Source organism: Podarcis pityusensis (assembly GCF_964106645.2).
Source record: "Podarcis pityusensis genome assembly, chromosome: 8".
Taxonomy (NCBI): domain Eukaryota; kingdom Metazoa; phylum Chordata; class Lepidosauria; order Squamata; family Lacertidae; genus Podarcis; species Podarcis pityusensis.
The window spans coordinates 50655687-50675029 of record NC_138033.1 but is presented as its reverse complement, the minus strand read 5'-3'; the positions used below and the strand labels follow the sequence as shown (position 1 = coordinate 50675029).

At 47.5% G+C, this 19343-nt stretch overlaps 1 protein-coding gene across 1 annotated transcript in view; it reads right to left on the bottom strand.

The window, feature by feature from the left end:
* Nucleotides 1-16607, bottom strand: part of CPNE7 (copine 7) — a 46701-nt gene extending 30094 nt beyond the window's left edge. The window contains exons 1-2 of the mRNA XM_081017816.1: nt 16269-16607; nt 11659-12704 (exon numbers count right to left, since the gene is read on the bottom strand). Coding sequence (XP_080873942.1) covers nt 11659-11832 — 174 coding nt within the window. The 5' untranslated portion in view covers nt 11833-12704; nt 16269-16607. The remainder of the gene's footprint in view (nt 1-11658; nt 12705-16268) is intronic.
* Between the last annotated feature and the right edge of the window lie 2736 nt (nt 16608-19343).

Genomic DNA, 19343 nt, shown 5'->3' with positions numbered 1-19343 from the left:
AACATCAGGGCAAAGCGCGCTGTCAGGATGCTGGCCAAAGTGATTTTCCATGGCCGCTAATATGGGCCAAGACGGCTGGGCTCCCTCGAAAATACAAGAGCCCATTTCAGTATTGATTTTTGCCATGCCATCTAAGTGCAAACAGTGGGTTTGCACTGCCTGCTTCAGACAATAAATTAGCCTCGGCAACAGCCAAGCGGGCTTGTTCCAGGAAGGGAGACTTTCACTATGCTCAGCACCGCTCAGACCTGTCCCTTTCGCAGGGTGATCTTCAGGACGTTTTCCATGCTGTGCTGGGCCAAAGATCCACTTAGCCCAGAGCTTTGTTCTCTGGCAGAGGCCAGCCTGATGCCCTTGGGAACAAGACACGAGACCTTTTGCAGAGAGGCAGCAGCTGTGCTGCCCTGTTGCAGCGAAACCAGCCAAGATTCCTGTAGCACCTCAAAGGCAGACACGTTTATTAGGGTATGGACGGTGCATTTCGAACAATATGGATCCAACTGCCCAAAGAAGTGGGTGTGCATAGCTGGCTCATTATCTACTGGATTAGGCTTCAGAATATGCTGCCTTGGATCTATTGATACGAAAGAACACAAAGCTGCGATCTCAGATGAAAAGCGTCACATGCTCTCTGGCTCTGCTATAATTGTCTCTTCGTCGTCACATTTCAAAGTAGCTCTTCCCCAGAATCGAGGCCGAGTCTGGCTTACTGGGCCTCTGCCAGAGAAGGGGATGGCGAAAGTTAGGACTGGACAACTCTCCTCCTCCTCCTCCTAAACAACTTTCAGGCTGGTTTCCCTCCCTCTGAAAGTGGCTCCCTTAATTCAGCCTTTGTTCGGCTGCGTTTCCGCTTCACTGTGGATTTTTCACAATGTGGTAGGCAATTAGAGCCCGCTTTCCAGAGCTCAGCTTGCTAGACCAAATGAAAGAATCATGAGAGGTGTTGCTTGCTGCCAATTAAATTTCTTCTGGAATGACCAGGTGGGTGGGCCACATTTTGCTCAGGGCCTGTCATATATTTGGGATTGAGAAGGGTATTTAACTGAAATAAAAAATAAAAATAAAAATCTAGCTTTTGGGAGGCTTTTCTAGGTTTGGCTCCCCTGCAGTTTGTTGGTGGCTTGGCTCACTTTGGCTTCGCTCGTTCTGAAACGCACCGCTTCTCTGCTGAGGCTGGGGCTGCCCAGGCTGCTTATTGCCTTCTGCCATGCTGGGACAGAGAATGGTTGAGCAGAGGAACATAGGAAGCTGCCTTACTCTGAGTCAGATCAGCAGTCCAGCTGGCTCAGTATTGCCTACCCGTGAGTCAGGGAGCCAAATGCAGCTCTCCAAGCCTCTCTCTCTGGCCCTTGGGACTTGGCTCATGTCATACACCCTCCCTACTTATACCTCCACCAGCCCCTTTTTGCTTTTTGCCTGGATGGAATGTGCCCTTGAACTCTGGTCATTAATCTTGCTTGCCTCTGGCTCCAGCTTCTGCTGGCATGTGGCCCTTAGAAGATTGCCCAGAACTGAGTGGAGCCCTTGGGTTAAAAAGGTTCCTCACCCCTAGCCTACGCTGACTGGAAGCAGCTCTCCAGGATTTCAGGTTTCCTTTACAGCCCTACCTGGAGATGCCAGGAATTGAACCGGGGATCATCTGCATGCAAAGCAAATGCTCTACCACTGAGTTATGTCCCCCCTGCCTCTTTTGGCACAGCTTTGGGCTAGGCATCCCTCTGGCAACTATTCTGAAACTAAGCTTATTTAAAGTAAGCCTTGTAGAACAAAGAGAGGCTGAAGCAGACATCCATGCAAGACCAGAATTAATCTGATTCTGCTAAACCTTAGCTGCTAGGTAGCTCAGACATAAAAAAAGACGTAGCAGAGCTTTCATGCAGCAACTTTGTCAGTCTGGTAAGAAGATGACGCATGACCCAGAACTTAAAAATGACGGATAATGACACACACTAAAAAAGAGATAATAACGTAGGCCGTGCTGCTGTAAAATCGAGCTGTTTAGAGATACACACACACCAACCTCACAATTAGGCTTCGTGAGGAGTGTGCTCTGTATTAATGCAAATCTTAAGATCTATATTATTTAAGGAGGGCTGGATTGTTTTATTCTTCACGGCAGCTGTCTGGTGCCCTCACCTCAGGATGTCTTGCAGTGTTGCTGTGGGTCTGTGGTCCTTAGGGTTCTTCCTGATGACCTCCTCCTTTATTGAGCATTCATCCTGATTTGCTTGCACAAAGCCTGAGTGCAGCTTAGAACATAGCCAGTCTTTACTGAGCTTTCATTCTTATTTGTTTGCAGGGAAGTTCTATGACAATGAGCCTTCGTCCTGCCTTCATCCTAGCTTGGCCTGCATCCATCCTAGTTTGGTGCTTCTATGTCTTGCCGTTAGCTCTTTGTTCATCCCCCGTGTTTCAATGCATTTCCCAGTCGCTCTTCCAAACCACAGATGTCAGTTTCTTTTTAAAAGCAGATTTGTGGCACCAGGGCAACAGAGCCTTTTCATCTGCTTCAATGGCACAAACATTAAGTTCCAGTATGCACATCACAACTGCCCCCCCCTTCCTGCAAAATAGTGGCATTTTCGAGGCGCTCTCAGACCATGCAATCCTGGAGTTACCATTCCAGCATTTATGGCGTATTTCTATACCGCTATATCATATCATAAAAGATCTGGGCACTGTACAACACTAAAGCATAAAGAGAGCTAGTGTGGTGAGTGGTTAGAACATTGGACTAGGACCTGGGAGACCAGGGTTCAAATCCCCGCCATTAGGCTTCTCGGGTGAGCTTGGACCAGTCAGTCTCTCAGTCTAACCTACCTCACAGGGTTGTTGTGAGGATAACATGGAGAGCAGGAGAAGCAACTGTTCCGCCTTGAGCTCTTTGAATGGAAGGTGGGATATAAAGCTAACAACAGCGATCAACATTAAAAAAAAATACAGATAATTATCAAAGAGACTGAATAAAAAGTAATAGTTAAACTGCTACAAGAGCCTGTCTGCATAAAAAGGTCTTCAAGGGATACCTGAGAGTCAAAAGCAATGGCTGCAGAATTTTCAGGGTGACTTAGAAAAATTAATGAATTGCAAACTGATGTGTAAGTGTAGATAACTGAATTTAGGACTGAAAAAAAGGAGAAATGAGAAAATTGACAGATTTCTCTCAGGAAAATGTGTGTAGGCTGTAATCCTATATACACAATTTCCTGGGAGTAAGTCTCATTGAACTCAGTGGTGCTTACACATCTGAGTAGGCATGTCTAGGATTGCATGCTAATTTGCCTTCTTTTGAATTCTCAAAAGTTGGCAAGTACGTTGGTTGACGGCTGCTACAAGCAGGGATTGAGTGGAGGCAGAACAGCTTATTTTTGCTAATTTTTAAGAACTGTCGAACAAACCCAGTTTGTTGGCAACCTTCCATTCTTCTGCCCTTGACAAAAACACTTCTCCTGCTGCTCCTTTCTATCAGCCACTGATGTCTCTCCTGACCTTGCGCTGGGGACCCACATCTTAGCAGTTGCCCACTTTTTTTACCAAGGCACCTGTGCCTTTAATAACAGCTTAATCTGGAGAGCAGGAGCTGTAGCTCAATGGCAGAACATATGCCTTGCATGCAGGAGGTCCCAGGTTCAATTCCCAGTATCTCTAGGTAGGGCTGGGAGAGATCTCTGCCTGAAACCCTGGAAAGCCACTGCACATCAGTGTACACAATACTGGGTTAGATGGACCAGTTGTCTTCCTTGGTAAAAGGTAGCTTCATGTGCTCTTGTGCAGATTGTAACAGGAGATAGCGCTGACCTCCATGCCATAAAAGCTTCAGCTGATCCAGCCAACGTTAGTGGCACAGGAGCAGCTGGGGCAATTCTTTTCCTGGTCAGTTGGCAACCTTGATCAAATTCTCTTTGTTGATAGCATGACATCTGCTTGGGACCTAGCTAGGGGGACTGAAGAGTGCACTGTGAGCAACTGTGCTTATCACTGCAGTAAAGTCTGATCCCACAGGAAAAAGGACAGCTGAGGACTGTGTGTGTGCATCCCTGCAGTTGAGCAATCCAGAAAGCTTTAACAGCCCTCATTCATCATGCAAATTGCGAGGGAAGAGGGAATTAGTGGGAAGAATGCTATCGCTGTGCAACACATGAGGGCTTGGCCTGCTTGCTCCCAAGGTTGGCAGGAGGCCTCCTTTGTCATCCAGCAAGCTCCCTTCCTGTCTTGAGTAGCCCACTGCCCACTTCCCAATGGGGGGGGGGATCACATTCCCGCAGAACTGATTGACACCAGCATCTTTGGCTCTTCCCCACCATCCCATCTTGAGTCAATTGGGCTTGCAGGGCTGGGCCAACCTTGCAGGGTAACCTCCCGCTGCAAATCAAGGCACATTAGAGCACCCAGAGCTAGCCTAGTTATTACTGCATCTGACACCCCAACCTTTTATGATAATGAGACACCCTAAGGAAGGAAGCTCTATACAGTACTGGCATGCATGGACACATGTGGACATGCACAAAAGCATGCACAGGATTGGAAAGATTTCTCTTGTGCAAGCTTTTGGGTATCACAGAACTCTTTACCACACACCGGATGCAAATGGATCCTTTGGGACTGATGTAGCAGCTGTGAGCAACTGAATAGATTTTAATAGGGTTGAATCCCCCAAACATTTCCCCCTTTCCATGTTCATGATGCCATGGAAGTTGCAGGATGTGAGCAGGGTACTACACAAATTAGTAGCAAACAAGAAACCCCTTTTGGAGAGGCAAAAAGGACATGAAAGTTTAAAGAATTCAAGGAGCTCTCAAGTCCCAAACCTCACCTGGATCCTTACTAACCACTGCAAATATAGTAAGCATGCCCTTCGGGAGGGGGAAACTCCCAAAAGGTTTTATGGCACCTTGAAGATGAACAGCAAATTTTCTCATGGATTTTACAGGGTCCACTTCATTAGAAGCATGAAGCATAATCCTCAGTTGCAGAGAGGAGACAGAGAGAGAGAGCACTTAGTTTGTAAAGGGGCAAAGGCTCTAAGTCACGGTGCCAGATGAAAATGAAATTCAAAAGGTGCACATAGTGACAATTCAATTAGAGCCAGAAAGAATGTGAGATGAGCAGAGTGATGCTTTACAACAGCAGAGACAGGCGATAAAACAATCCACTTGGCAATGCTGAGTGAATTAACATCTCTAGTGGGAAAGGAAGGCATGGTCTCCATTCAGACCCAAATGAATAGGGTGGCACTGAAGGGCTACACTTCCTGCATCTGATGATGCAGTCCATTAATGTCTATGCAGTCATAAAAACACATTCCTCTTCAAGGTGCCACAAGACACTTCATTGCAACTGACTTACCACAGCTGCTACCCTTCTGGAAATGACCCTTTAGCCTCTCCCAGCTTTGTGTCCTCAAGATGTTGTTTTGAGTTGTGTGACTTAACTAGACACCACATTTTTCAGAGTCTGGGGCCCCTCCAAGATTAAGGGCTCTGAAGCTTAAACTTCATTCGTTTCACTGTAGATCTGGCCCTGCAGTGAGAACAGGATGCTGGACTTTACCCAGGAGCCAGGCTTGTCTTGTGCTCTGTGCCAGCAACCTGCTCTCATGCCCTGGGGTGCCTGGTGGCTCTTGTCATTCCCTCTGCAAGCTGAGCCAGAAGGTCCATCAGCCTGAGCACATCAGCCCACATCCTCTGGAATGGGTAGCCAAAGCGTCTTCTCCAACCCCAGAAGTCCCTGATGGAGAAAAGGGCCTTGGATGTTTCAAGGGACTGACTGTCCATCTCTTCTAGCCCACCTGCCTGCCCTCTATTGCCACTGCCTGCTCAGCGATTCATGCAGAGGATGAAAACCTTCAGTGCCAACATCTAACGAGCATCTGAAGCTACAGGCAATTAACCCTGAAACTGTTACAAAAGAGCCATGTGCCGGGAAGTGAGGAGAGGGAATCAGCCTGAGAGCCGGGAGCAATGAGAAAGCCAGGCGCTCTCCCTCTCCTTTGCAAGTGCACAAAGGAAGGAAAGGAAGATTGCAGGCAGGAAGTGGTTGGCAGCAGGCCCAGGTGAGGGAGTGAGCAGAGAGTGGTTTGCAGGTGTCGTGACCCAGCAGTTGACTGCTGTGACTCCTCAGAAGCCCCCCTCCCGGGGGTCGGCAGCAGGGCAAACCAAACTAACCTCATTCCCCAGGACACTCCAAGAGAGAATAATCACAGGATCAAACCCTTTTATCCTGCAAAAAGTCACCTGCAAATGTATCCCTTTAGACAGATTAATCAGGATTATGCAGAGTGAGGTAGCTGCCTCAGGCGGCTGATGGAGCAGGGCAGGTAGCTCAGGGAAGGTGTCAGCTGTGGGTGCCATGCAGCCTGCCCTCTGCACCCTAAGTCCGCTTCCAGGCTGTCAGCATTTTGCAGGAGGAATTCAAGCACATGCTGGAACTGCAGGCTTGTGCATTTAAAGCAGATTAAAGTGCTCTGTTGCCCCTGTGAAACAAATCCGCCTTTTGAAAAGACACCGACTTTTTTGTGGTTAAGAAAAGGGCAGGGAAATGCACTGAGAAGTGTGGGATGGTGAATGAATGATCCGCAGGAAGATGTGTAAACACCATGCAGGGCAAATCAGGGTGAATGCTTATGGTTGTATAACCTCTCCGCAAGCCATTTCAGTAAAGACTGAACACAGTCTAACCTCCACATAAGCTTTGTGCTGGCAAATCAGGATGAATGCTGAGGAAGCAGATCGTCTGCAGGAGTCTTAAACCTGCCTGCTGCCCTCAGGTGCAGTATTGGAATAAGATTTAACTGCCAGTTCGATTGGTTTATCTTTTTTTTAAAAAATATATATAATATTTATTAGTAGTTTCAGAATTATAAGGGAAAAAAGAGACATTAAAAAACAACACTATAATACATAAAAAGGAAAAAAAAACAAAAAAACAAAAAAACCAATACAACAATACAACAAAAAAAGAAAAAGAAAAAAGAAAACAACACAGATCCCAAATTGCGTATCTAAAACTTCCATTTGCTTGTTTCATTGACTTCCTCACACCTCCCTTTTTGTATTCTAGTTTAATTAGTTATTTCAGCAAATTCTTTCCATCTTTCTCAATTTTTGTTAAAACATTTACCTAACCTAATTTAACCTAATAATTAGCTCAACAAATCCTTTCCATCTTTCCCGATTGGTTTATCTACTTGGTATACAGCTTGGGAGTGGTGGGGGATACAGACCACTTTGCCCTTAGCTCAGGCAGGAAAATTCCTCAGAGCTGACCTGGAATTGAAGCCACAAGTAATCATGGTTTAGTTCCAGAACATCTCCTTGTTCAACGTCAGGGCTTACTCCTGAGGTATGTGACTTGATAACGGAGAAGGGTGCCTCAGAGCACATCAAGAGGGCATTGCCTTCACCTCACTGAATAATCTCCACCAACTTTCCATGCTTCTGGGATCAGGGAGCAGAAGTTCAAAATTCTAGGCAGCTTGTCCATCTAATGCAGGTCTGGGGAACTTTTTGCCCTGCAGATTTTGCTGATCAACGGCTCCCATTGTCCCTGGCCATTGGCCATGTTTGCTGGGGGCTGATGGGATTTATAGTTCAGCAACATCTAGCTTTCCCAAGGCTCCCCACACCAGCTCTCATGCAGTTGCGGTCCTCTGGGCAAGGAGGGACTGCATCTCTTCTAGGAGTTGTAATGAACCTTACCCACTATGTTGTGCAGCCATGGCAGTGACCAGAAAAGGAATGACTACTGAGACGAACACAGACAGAAGAAACGCCTTGGTGCATCTGCAGCAGCACAACCAGATGCCTTCATCGGTCCCAGCTGCAACAAAACATGTCTTTCCCGTATCAGTCTCTACAGCCACAGCAGGTGCTGTAACTCTCCAGCAGTTTGACTTCACCACCAAAGGCGCACCTCTTTATTGTCTCCCAAGGCGGACAGATGCCAACCATAACACTGTTTATTAATTAAATTACTTACATGCTGCATTTTGGGGCATTGCTGTCCCAAGGTGGCTCACATTATCAGAAAAAATAAATAAATAAATACTATCTTTTTAAAAATAATAATCAACGGCAACAGCACTGACAATTATTATAAAAGGCCAGCTTAAAACAGTTACAAAGACTAACAAAAACAGCTAAGCAGAGCTATAATTTTGTTACAGCGCTGCAAAGAAAGCCTTTATGAAAAGGAAGCAGAGAAAAGGCATGGTTTCTAAATCAGTTTAAAAATCCATAGCATAGAGGCCATGCACCCCTCTGTGGGGACAGAGTTCTATTCATTTATAAGATTATTTATCATTATTATTTTAAATTATTGTGAACAGCTGAAGAAATAATTAAGGTCACTATCATCACTAACCACTAATTAGAAATGCAGATTCTTCTATTCCCATTTATCAAAGCACTATGAATGTGCATTCTTCAAGCTTCGCATAGAAAACGTTCCAGATTTTAATAGCATTTATTGGTATCTCCTCTCTCTTTTTAACTGTTTGCTTTTTTATCTCTGGTTTATTACCAGACACATTTAACCTGTAAATAATTAAGCAGATGAGAAGGTGAGTTTGTGATGCAAATGCATTTTGCTTACTGAGTGGCCACAGCCCGTCATCTCCTATTGGAAAGCAAAGGCCAGGGATGCTGTCCAGGGCAAACTTGGGCCTCCCCAGTGCCTTGATCTTAGAAATTAGCCACTGAGGCTGGCAGGGGACCTGGTATCCTCTTCCCAGTTTGACAGTTCACAGCCAGCAGGAACCAGCATCAGTTGAAGCTAAGGGTAAGAATGCCTGGCACACGCTACTCCAGAAGTGCTCCTGCCTTCAGCATCAGTTAAGTGCTTTCAGTAGGGATCCATTTGTATTTAACTCTTACAAAGCACTCAGTAGATTGACAGAGATGCATCAATGCTCACCAAAGATGTGCTTGAGAGTAGCATCTCCAGAAAGACCCTTCCATTGCATTGCTGCATCTCCCAATAGATTCCCTTCTAGGCTGGGAGTTGCCAGAGAATGGGAAGGGGTAAAAAGACATACTGGAGCTGTTTGAGATTCAAGCACCACCACGGCAAGGTAGAACCATCCTCAAATTGACTCCCCTAGCGCACAACCTGTGGCATAGGTCTATGCAATGGGTGAGGAGCCCTTTTCAACCCGAGAGCCACATTCCCTTCTGGGTGACCTAGCAAGGGCCGCATGCCAGTGGTGAGTGGGGCCACAGGCAAAAGTAGGCAGAGCAACAAATGCAGATTTTACTTTTGTACAGGAGGCTCGTTTCTACACCCTCACACATCCTTCTCGGTCCTCCATCCTGGTAAACAAGAGTTGTTATCAGCGTTTATGGGAACACTCCATAACCAGAGAGGAAAAAATCTCTATGACCAAAATAGGGTCAGTGATGGGTGTGGCCTGGAGAAAGGGGGTGTGGCCTGAAATGGGGTGTGCCCAGGACCAGAGAGAGGTTTTGCACATTAGGTGTATGCAGTCCAGTCCACCATAGCAAGGTAAGAGCCAACGCAAAACAGGCTGGAGCCAGCCAAGCTCAGAGCTCCAGAGTGAGCCAAGCTGCATTTATGAAGGAAGACAAAATGTCCCTTATACAGCAACATCCCTTGCCACGGGATCATATTCACCCAGTGCTATACCAGCTGCACTGGCTCCCAGTGGAGTACAGAATCAGGTTTGAGGTGCTGGTTTTAACATTCAAAGCCCTATACAGCCTAGGACCCTCGTACCTACGGGACTGCCTCTCCTGGTATGTCCCACGGAGGACCTTACAGTCTTCAAATAAAAACATCTTGGAGATCCCGGGCCACAGGGAGGTTAGGCTGGCCTCAACCAGAGCCAGGGCTTTTTCGGCTGTGGCCCCGATCTGGTGGAACGCTCTGTCACAAGAGACTAGGGCCCTGCGGGACTTGACATCTTTTCGCAGGGCCTGCAAGACAGAGCTGTTCCACCAGGCCTTTGGCCAAGGCACAGTCTGACCCCCTCCTTCTGTAATCCTCAAAGAACTCTAGCCCAATGGTTGCCATTAATTTGATTCTGAATTGATTGTAGAATGAATTGATTTTAGAATGTATTTCAATTAATTGATTGTGATTTTACGTAAACTGTGCTATTTTTACTGTTGTTAGCTGCTCTGAGCCCAGCTTTGGCTGGGGAGGGCGGGATATAAATAAATTATTATTATTATTATTATTATTATTATTATTATTATTACATTCTTTAACCAATCAGTTAGCTTCATTATTATTATTATTTTAAAAATTACTAAAAAGTGTCCCCCAGTTAACCAGGCTCCTGCTTTAAAATTACACGGACACACACATACACACACAAAATTGTAAAAACTGCAGATGACAGGTACCCTCTTATAAGAGGCCCTGCCTTTACTCTCTCATGGAGAAGGGGAAAAACATTGCAAATATAACAGAGGCATCCTTCCTCTAAAAACGTCTTCATTTTGCTTCAGGAATATGGTTTTACCCACATGAAAATATATGCAGTTTTAATTGCTAGATTAATTAACTAAATCTCATAGGATTAACTGAGTAAGATTTCTTTAATCAAGTGACAGCCCTAAGTTACTAATCAGTTGAACTTTATAGTGTGTGGGGAGGGGGAAATAGTCCTTCTTGAGCGCAAATCAGGCAATCTGAGTTCGAACATGATAAAATTTGTCTGATGAATCTCCACCAAATCAATTGTGCTGGGCCTTGTAAAACCAAGACACCTGGGCAATTAATGCAAGGCTATTGGAAGTGGGGCTATGTCCCACCTCCCCTCTTCCCCAAAGCCAGCCCTTTGTGGCCCTCTGAACCTCCCACACACAAAACCACACTCCTACAAAGTAGCCTACAATTGTTCCCATCAGTGGACAGGAATTCAACCATTACAAGCCTATGTGGTGGCTGAAACACGACTGCATGGCAAGCACCGCACCCTGGGAGCTGCCATTTTGGAAGCAAACAGTGAACCCATCTTTCTGCTCTATAGTTCAACGGGGCAGGCCAGTTTCCAATTTCCATGTTCTCCTCATGAGCCTTGTCCAAGTGAAGCCATCCAGGCAATGAGGATTGCAAAGGTTTGCATCCATTCATTCATTCACTCATTCGTTCAAACACCCATTCATGTCTCTCCTTCCTAGAAGCTCAGTGAGATCCAGTTCAACAGTTGAAATCATTATTTTGAAAGCCCTGCCCTTCCACTAGCTCAACCCTGGTCCACAAAAGCCAGTCCATCTAGAAAAGGCTTATACTCAGACTTTTACAGGTCCATAAAAGCAGAACCACCATCAAAAACGCTTCTCAGAAATACACCCTTGCACTTCTATATGGGTGGAAATTGGAGGAGGGTGCCCTGAGTCAGTTTCATGACCAGGATGAGCTAAAAGATGATGAGCTATAGCATAGGGCCCGATATACCTCAAATAATGCCTAGAAGAAGAGGTGAGAGAAAGGGGAGGGCCCCTGCAGCAGTGGCACCTTGTGCTTCCAGCACCAGCAGTTGGTTCACTCTGCTCTGCGCCTGCTGAAGATGGTTGCAGGGCAGCAGGTGAAACCAACCTGGTTGCTTAGCAACACCATCCTCCCATCTCTCACCAGCCCGCCTTGCCTCTCTCCCCATTCTGACCTTCCGTTCCCCGTGAGCCTATTGCCTACCTCCATCCACTGCCCTTGGGACTGCATGAGGAGCACCACGCAGGGATCCGACTTGTTGAGCGTGTCGCGGTCAAGCAGGTGCTTGCAGCTGACCCGCAGCTCCACCTTGGAGACGCAGGTGGCAGAGACAACGCCCAGGTTGGCCTGGGAGGTTGGGTCCAGTAACTCGTTCATCCTGCTCAGGGAGGAGGGCCCTCGCTCAGCAACAGCTGCAGGTAGCAGAGGCAGCAGAGAAGAGTGGCTCAAGGGCTTGGGTGCCCAGGAACATCCACAGCCAGATCTGGGGTCCGGTGATGATGGGTTAGCTGCAGGGCGGCTTACGGCACAGCCAAGGAGCCTGGCTCACCTTCAGCCCTGAGGCGTCGCCACTTAGCAAAGGACTGCTGAGTTTTGTCTGCAGTCTATGTGGTCAATGCAATCCCAGAAGCTTGAGGAACATAGCCTGAAGGAGGCACTGCCTCTTGTTTGCTTGGCTGCTGCCAAGCAGAGCTAATTAAAGGAGTTTGTCTTCTCCCTACAAATTAACAAGTTGTGTTTTGCTGCCTTCTTCTTCTTCCTCTCACCCGGATGCCAGATCCCACTCAGCTTCCCTTGTTGCTGGCACAGATCTAGCCTGGGTGCGTATGTGCCCAGGCGCCCTCCCTGGAGAGATTGGGGGAGGAGGTGGCCCTGTCTTCTGGCCTTTGCTGGTATTCAGGACTTCAGAGAATAACAGGGCAGGTTGGGGAGGAGGACAGGTGTGTCGGGGGAGAGAGACAGAGACGAGGCTCTTTTTCCAAGTCACCAAGAGCAGAAATAACCTGGCAGTCCCCTGGATTTCTCGATCTTGGGTTGACACAACAGGAGACAGGGCACGTATTTCACAAGGCAGATCTACCAGAGGATACCCTGACGTCTTCTTGTATCTGACTCAAGGCTGGATCTCTAGACACGAGTGGAAACCGCAATCCACAGCAGCACCCGGGTCTTTGTGTGATGCTCACAAACTGGCAGAACGGGTTACCTTGCCATGGGAAATGTGCTGACAAGGTCACTCAAGCAGCTGCCTAAGGGGTACATAAAAAACACAGGGTAGGTAAATTGACAAGCCACATCCCAAACATTCAGAAATCAGGAGATATCTAATAATGTAAGAAGAGCTGTGCTGGATTAGACCATCTACGCCAGAATCATGTTTTCATGCGGGTTGGGGATGGCAGCATGATGCTTTGAGGAAGCACACAGGGCATGAAGGCATGGTGGTCCCTAGCTGTTGTTCTCCAACAACTTGTATCCAAAGGTAGACTGCCCTTGAATTTGGATGCTCCGCATAAGCATCATGACTAAGGGCTGAGATTGTGTCGGAGATGGTGAAGTCAATTTACGTGAGCGTTCTGAATCATCACAAGTGAGCAGCAAGAGCAGAGTCTCTCTTGCAACCTTTTCAAAATGTGAGGATGCAGTGGAGCTCTGATCCATGTCAGACCAGTCATACCAAACATTAGCTTCACTGACAATTATTATGAAATATTTGCCAAATGGTCTATGACTCCACAGAGGCCTGAAACATGTATCTTCTCATTTGTCTTTGGAGTGCCGCTATGGTAATTGTCAAAAAAGCTGCTACGCCATCTACCTAGTGGAATTGTCCATTTATACGGGAGTTATGAACACAAAAACATAGGAGAAAAAAATCAAAGAAGTAACAGGTTTGGGAATCTCAGTAGATCCTATAATTCCTCTCCAGAAAGATAGTCATGTTAGTTTTTTGCAGCAAAAGCAACCAGGTGTTTTATCACACCTTAAAGACTCACAAATTTATTGTGGCATAAGCTTTCATGGGCTACAGTCCACTTCAACATACAATCATCTGATGGTAGATTGTAGAGCACAAAAGTTTATATTATAGTAGATTTGTTAGTCTTTAATGTACCACAAGACTCTTTGCTATAACTTTTTTATTAGGGTATCTGGAAGGAATAGGATCAGATTAGGATATCAAATTAAAATATTTCTTATTACTGGCATCAAGAATTTAGGTAGCTCAGCACTGGTAATTATTGAATGACAAATTAGGATATGGTCCTTAGTTAAATGTGTCAGATTCACTTCCCCTAAATGAAAAATGGGGAAGAAATAAGTAAATAATAACAAGGAGTATTTTCAAGAAATAGTTTTCCTTTACTGCACCAAGGTCCTAAACCATTTGGATTGATATTATGCACTATTTTTCTAAACAGATTATTGGATTCAGATTGCTCCTTGCACTTGTGAATTGCTGGGTTCCCAGAGGTATTTGGTTGGATGATGTGAGAACAGGATGTTGGACTAAATGAGTCTTTGGCCCAATTCAGCAGAGTTCTTATGCTGGATATAATGGACAAAGGAAGTTTCAAGGTGTGGTAGATTGATTTGGATGGAATTCAAGATAGATGCTAAACAAAACATTGGATATCTGTTAAGAATTGCGATTGGAAATTTGATCTGTTTCTCTCTGTGTGTTATAAGGGGAGTTACACCAACCACCACCAACTTGATCTCTGCAGGTGCTTTCCCTACCATCCCTTCCATCCAATGGGGTTGGATGGGCACCAGCTTGTATTTTGCTCATGTGACCTGATAGACCTTGGCTGTAACCAAATCCTTTGGTCTGAGGTAGCAGGACTCTCTGTTGTTCCCCAGCAACAGGTAGCCAAGGTCTCGCGTCTCCATGAGACATATTTGCACAAACTGTTCGTCACGTATGCACACTTTAATTAAGAACAGAAAGTCGTGAGCACCTATCACTGCAATGGTGCACCTAGATTCCAGCCCTTCACTATGCATGCTGGCAGTTAGCTGTGTCAGGTGTCTCTGCCTGAGCCATCGCCATCCAGTTGCTCACAGACATTTTGGAACTCTAGGTCATGTCAATTGAGAGCTCCCTCTCTCTCTCTCTCCCCTTCACTGGAGGTTGGTGGAGCAGCAGGATGAACAGGGCGACATCTTTAGAGGCTTTCCCCATAAACTGGAGAAGACAGAAGAGAAGCCTGTTTTCTTCAGAGTCCATCTGGTATTTGGGGTTGAACGGCTCCTGGAGATTTTCTCTAACCCGGGAAGCCCTTTGCAAGCTTGCTGCCGAGGCCCCAAACCAGAACCGGCAGTGCAGTGGACTGTCATTGTGGTATTTGGCACACCAGCGACTTCCTATAGAAAATAGTATTGGGTGTCATGGGAGTAAAATGGGCATCCTTGTGGCTTTTCTTTCTGCCCATTCTGTCAGAGCAGAGCTCAGCACTTTCTCTGGCAACTAATTCCTGGGCTCTGGGAAGTTCCAAATTCTTGACCCTGCACACACACACACACACACCCCATGGCAAGTGGAAAGCGCAGCAGGGGGTCCCCCCAAAGGGGAGGAAGTTGGGGGCGTTCCTGTGGCCAAGGACTTACTTAATTGCACACAGCTGGTGCCTCGGCTTGTCAGTGCCTGGGATTGGCGAGGAGACTTTTTGATGCATGTTTGTCTCCCCCCCCCCCGCAAAACATACAACCCACATTTGCCAGTGCATGGAGATGCTCAAAAGCATGCAGTCCCATATGCATGCACATGTGGGGGCACACTCATGTGTGTGCATGCTTCACAAGCACACTCCTCAGTGTAAACGCCGTTGATTATAGATACACACTTCCGTAAACATTCCCACATGCATGGGCAGTTAATAAGCTTGTTAGCTATTTTTGTTATTGTCCAGAAAGAGAAATGCATGTTTTGTGAGATATAAGCATAAAATCAAAGTTACTTAACATGTATAATACAGCAACATTCAGGCTATGAATTACCCTCTTTGCCACCCAAATGGTAAATAAATGTTCATGCAGAAGTGTGTATTTCCTTGCATATGCACCCATTTCCTGGATGTTGCATGTTATTTTCCTCAGAGGTTTTATTCACACACATCCAAGAATGAACACCTTGATGTGCAAACACTGGTGTGCTTCCTTTTGCTCCTTCTAAGCCTATCAGGAAGCCAGTGTAGGTATCTTCTTACCAACACTCTGTCATTCACGCAGTATGGTGCAAATACAGTTTTGCTGACACATAAACATTGCTGTCTAAAAAAGTAGTGCAGGGAGTATCCTCCAGGTGTGCATTTACACACACACACACTGCTGCATGCACCCCAAATGCACACACACACACACACACACACACACACACAAACAATTTCCTGCATGCACACTTCTGTCAGGCTAACACAACTGCTCAGGCACAGAGATGACGCCCATGCTGCCACAAACACACCTGCACAAAGTTTGCGGGCTCTTCCCACGTACCAAAAAGAGAAAAAGGCAGGCATGGGTGTAATGCCACTGTGCTCATGTTCAACGCCACGTCTCTGGAATTTCGGTTCACCCATCCACACGTTTAGCGTTCACGTGTCTCCTTCCGGAGTAGCTAGAGAGCCTCCCTTACCCCGCGCGGATCTGGAGCTCGGCGGTGGGGAGGCTGGCTGGCAGCGTCTGCTGCCCCGCCGCGTCCGGAGCTCATCCTGCCAAAGTTGCCGGCAAAGGCGCTGACCTCCCTGGCGCTGGCCCGCTGCCCACCCCGGGGCAGCCCACCCGCCGCCTGGCGCCTTGGCTCCCCCACTCACCGGCTCTAGCCACAGCGCGCGTCCCTCTGTCCGCCTGCCAGCAGCGCTCGCTCGCTGCTGCGCCTCTTCTGCCAGCGCCAAGATCCGCGCTCTGCCTGCCTGTGCCCGCTCTCTCCTGCGGAGCTCCGAGAGCCAGACTCGACGACAGCAACAGCGCAGGGATTAACTGCTTCAGCGCCGGCTCTCTTCTCAGTCGCGGGTGGAGTGGGGGGACTGCTCAGTCCTCACAGTGGAAAGATTGGGGCGCTGTCCCACCAACCTGCCCTTAGCCAGCTCCCACCTGCCTGCCTTCTTACTTATCCAATCCAGGGGGTGGCACCGCCTGCCAGTTTCCTCCCCCTCTTGAATATCAAGAGCTGCGCTTGTAGAACTTAGCAGGGAGAAGGAGGAGGAGGAGGATGGGGGCAAAATAAGGGGAGTTGCCTGTCATTGGTTCTGGAGCCTCTTGCTGTTTGGGCTCCTTGCCTTCCGCCTTGCCAGCTCCAATGGGCACCAGCCACCTCTGAACGCTCAGGATAGGGCTCTCTGTCTCCGAGGAGGGTTAGGTCCTTTGCCTGAAACCAGAGCCTCCCCTCTTTCCCATTTTTATCACACGTCCATCCTGACCTGCAAACAGGTTACTGCAAAATAAATGCACGCTCTCCCCCAATCTCAGCAATGCTCAGCGTTTTGCAAAATCTGGCCTGGTGGTGGTGGGAAATTCTGCTTGTGCTGCTTGTACTCAGTGAGCCAGCAGCACACCTGTGCCCTTGCCCTTAACGGTGGGGCCATTGCCTCCCAGAGCACGCAACCTTTCCCTCCAGATGAATTGATGCAGCCTCATGGCACGTGCTGGCCCTAGAACTCACAACCAAAAACACCATTTAGAATCATCATCTTCCTCCTCTCTCCAAAATCATCTTGCTGGTGGTATCCGCCTGTCTTGTTTGCAGCACCAACGTGACCTCCTGCGATGCGCAATGTGTATGGAGGTCCTGGGTTGTCCAGATGACAAGAACCCCCTCTCTGCCTCACTGATGTCCAAAGGAAAGCAGAGCAATACATTTGGCACCAGCTTGGCTGCAGGAGTTGTCAGTATAAGGTGCCATCCAACTGTCTTAAGGACTCCATTCCAGATAGCGGAGGTTAAATATCAGAGTTTTCCTTCTCTTAGAAGGGCTCCCTTCCCAGATTGACGAGCCCCATCTGCCCCTCACTTCCCTCTACATCTTCCCTCTTCTTGACCATTGGATCCACTAATGGTCTCCTCCACTCAGTCCACTGGAGCTTGTTTTCACATGCAGGGAAAGTCCCTAACTCACCAAGGATTTGAGACCAGGGGTGGCGACTTGAATAAAATATGGGAGGGGGAGAGATAAGCCCCACACAATCAATCATGTGAACACCATTTGAATCGCAATGCCCATCAACTTTCGGGTGGGCTCCTATGTTTGAGATCCATCGGCTACCCTCACCTGGTTTAGCTGGCCAGACAAAGCCATTTCGCAGGGTGTGGCTGCTGTTGCATGCTGACAGCTTCTAGGAGCCACAGGTGAGAGCTGAGTGCAGAGTGGGGACCAAAGGTGGACAAACTATCCCGGAAGGAGCATGGTTTATCCCCCACCAGAGGTACTACCACTCCCCAAAAATCTATTGAAACAATAACCTTCCTCCACCACCAAATCCACCCTTTCATTTCCAGGTGGATCAGCCTGGCTGCAAGCACAAAGAGCTCAATGCATGGCATGCTGGCTAACCTGTCAGAGCCAGTGTGGTGCAACGGTTAGAGTGTCAGGCTAGGACCTGAGAAGCTGGGGTTCAAATCCCCACTCAGCCACGAAAGTGTCTAGGCTGACCTCAGGCTAGCCAGCAGCCTAATCTATCTCCCAGGGTTGTTGGAGTTATAACTCAAAGAGGGGGAAATACTGCCTCATCTACCTTACAAGCTGCTTGTGAATATAAATGGGGAGGAGACCCCTGTCTGTCACCTTCTTCTTCTTTAGCTCCTTAGAGGAAAGAGGGAATATCAGATCATATCGGCCTCTCTAACTGGCCCTCTTTCTACAGCTCAGTTGCTGAGGTGAACTCTCTCTTGCAGTCCTTGGCCAACTTCCCGCCTTTCCATTTTGCTCAATGTTGGAGTCTCAGTGATGTCTCTGCCTCAGTTTCCCTCCTTCTTTCATGCGAGGGACAGAATCACACCTCTGCTTGCAGACTTGGCGCCTCCTAATTTTCCCCGCCTTCGATTTTCAGCTGCTAATTTGGCGGGAGCCTGCCTCAAAAGCTTCACACCTGTCTCTGTGAAAAATAATTTGCCATCCTGTGATCATTCTGGGCAATGTGCCAGCTTTGATCTCTGCTGCCTGGGGGCTCCTATATAGTTGTTTTCTTTGTCAACAGACTTCCTGGGAATTTTTCTGGGGTGGCCATCCCTGTCCAGAGCCCTCTTCCAAGCTGCAGACTGAGGAAAAGCCTGTTTTCCAGCACTATGTGTTCGGAACGTAAAAGTATCTCTGCTGGGTGGGACCAAAGGCATATCCAGTCCAGCATCCTTTCCCCCAAAGTGAGCAGCCAGATGCCTCTGGGAAGCACACAAGCAGGACAGCAGGGCAGAGGTAGACCGCCTTTGAACAGGATAGCAGCCATTGAGAGACCTGTCCCTCTTTAAAGCCATAAAATCTTGTAGCAATTAGCTGCTTTGAAGAAAATAGCACCAGATGTTGTTTGTTTTTGCATTGAAGAATTTTGCTGAAAATTTGCTGGCACCAGTATCTCTGCCATAGGAAGTGATACCCGCCTCCCTCCAGCTGGTTAGAGCTTCAGGCCACACAGGTAGGCAGAATGGTGCGCCAAGCCTGCCAGTTCTGCAGCAACAAGTTAGCGGGAGAACTGTAGCTCCGTGGTAGAGCATCTGCTTTGCACACACAAGCTCCCAGTTTCAATCTCTCGCATCTCTGGGTGGGGCTGGGGATGACCCTTCCATGAAAGTCACTTCCAGTCAGTATATACACCAATGAGCTAGGTGAACCAATGGTATGACTTGGTACTGGGGAGCATCCCATGTTCCTTTGTTTCATTGGCACAGGGCTGCAAAGC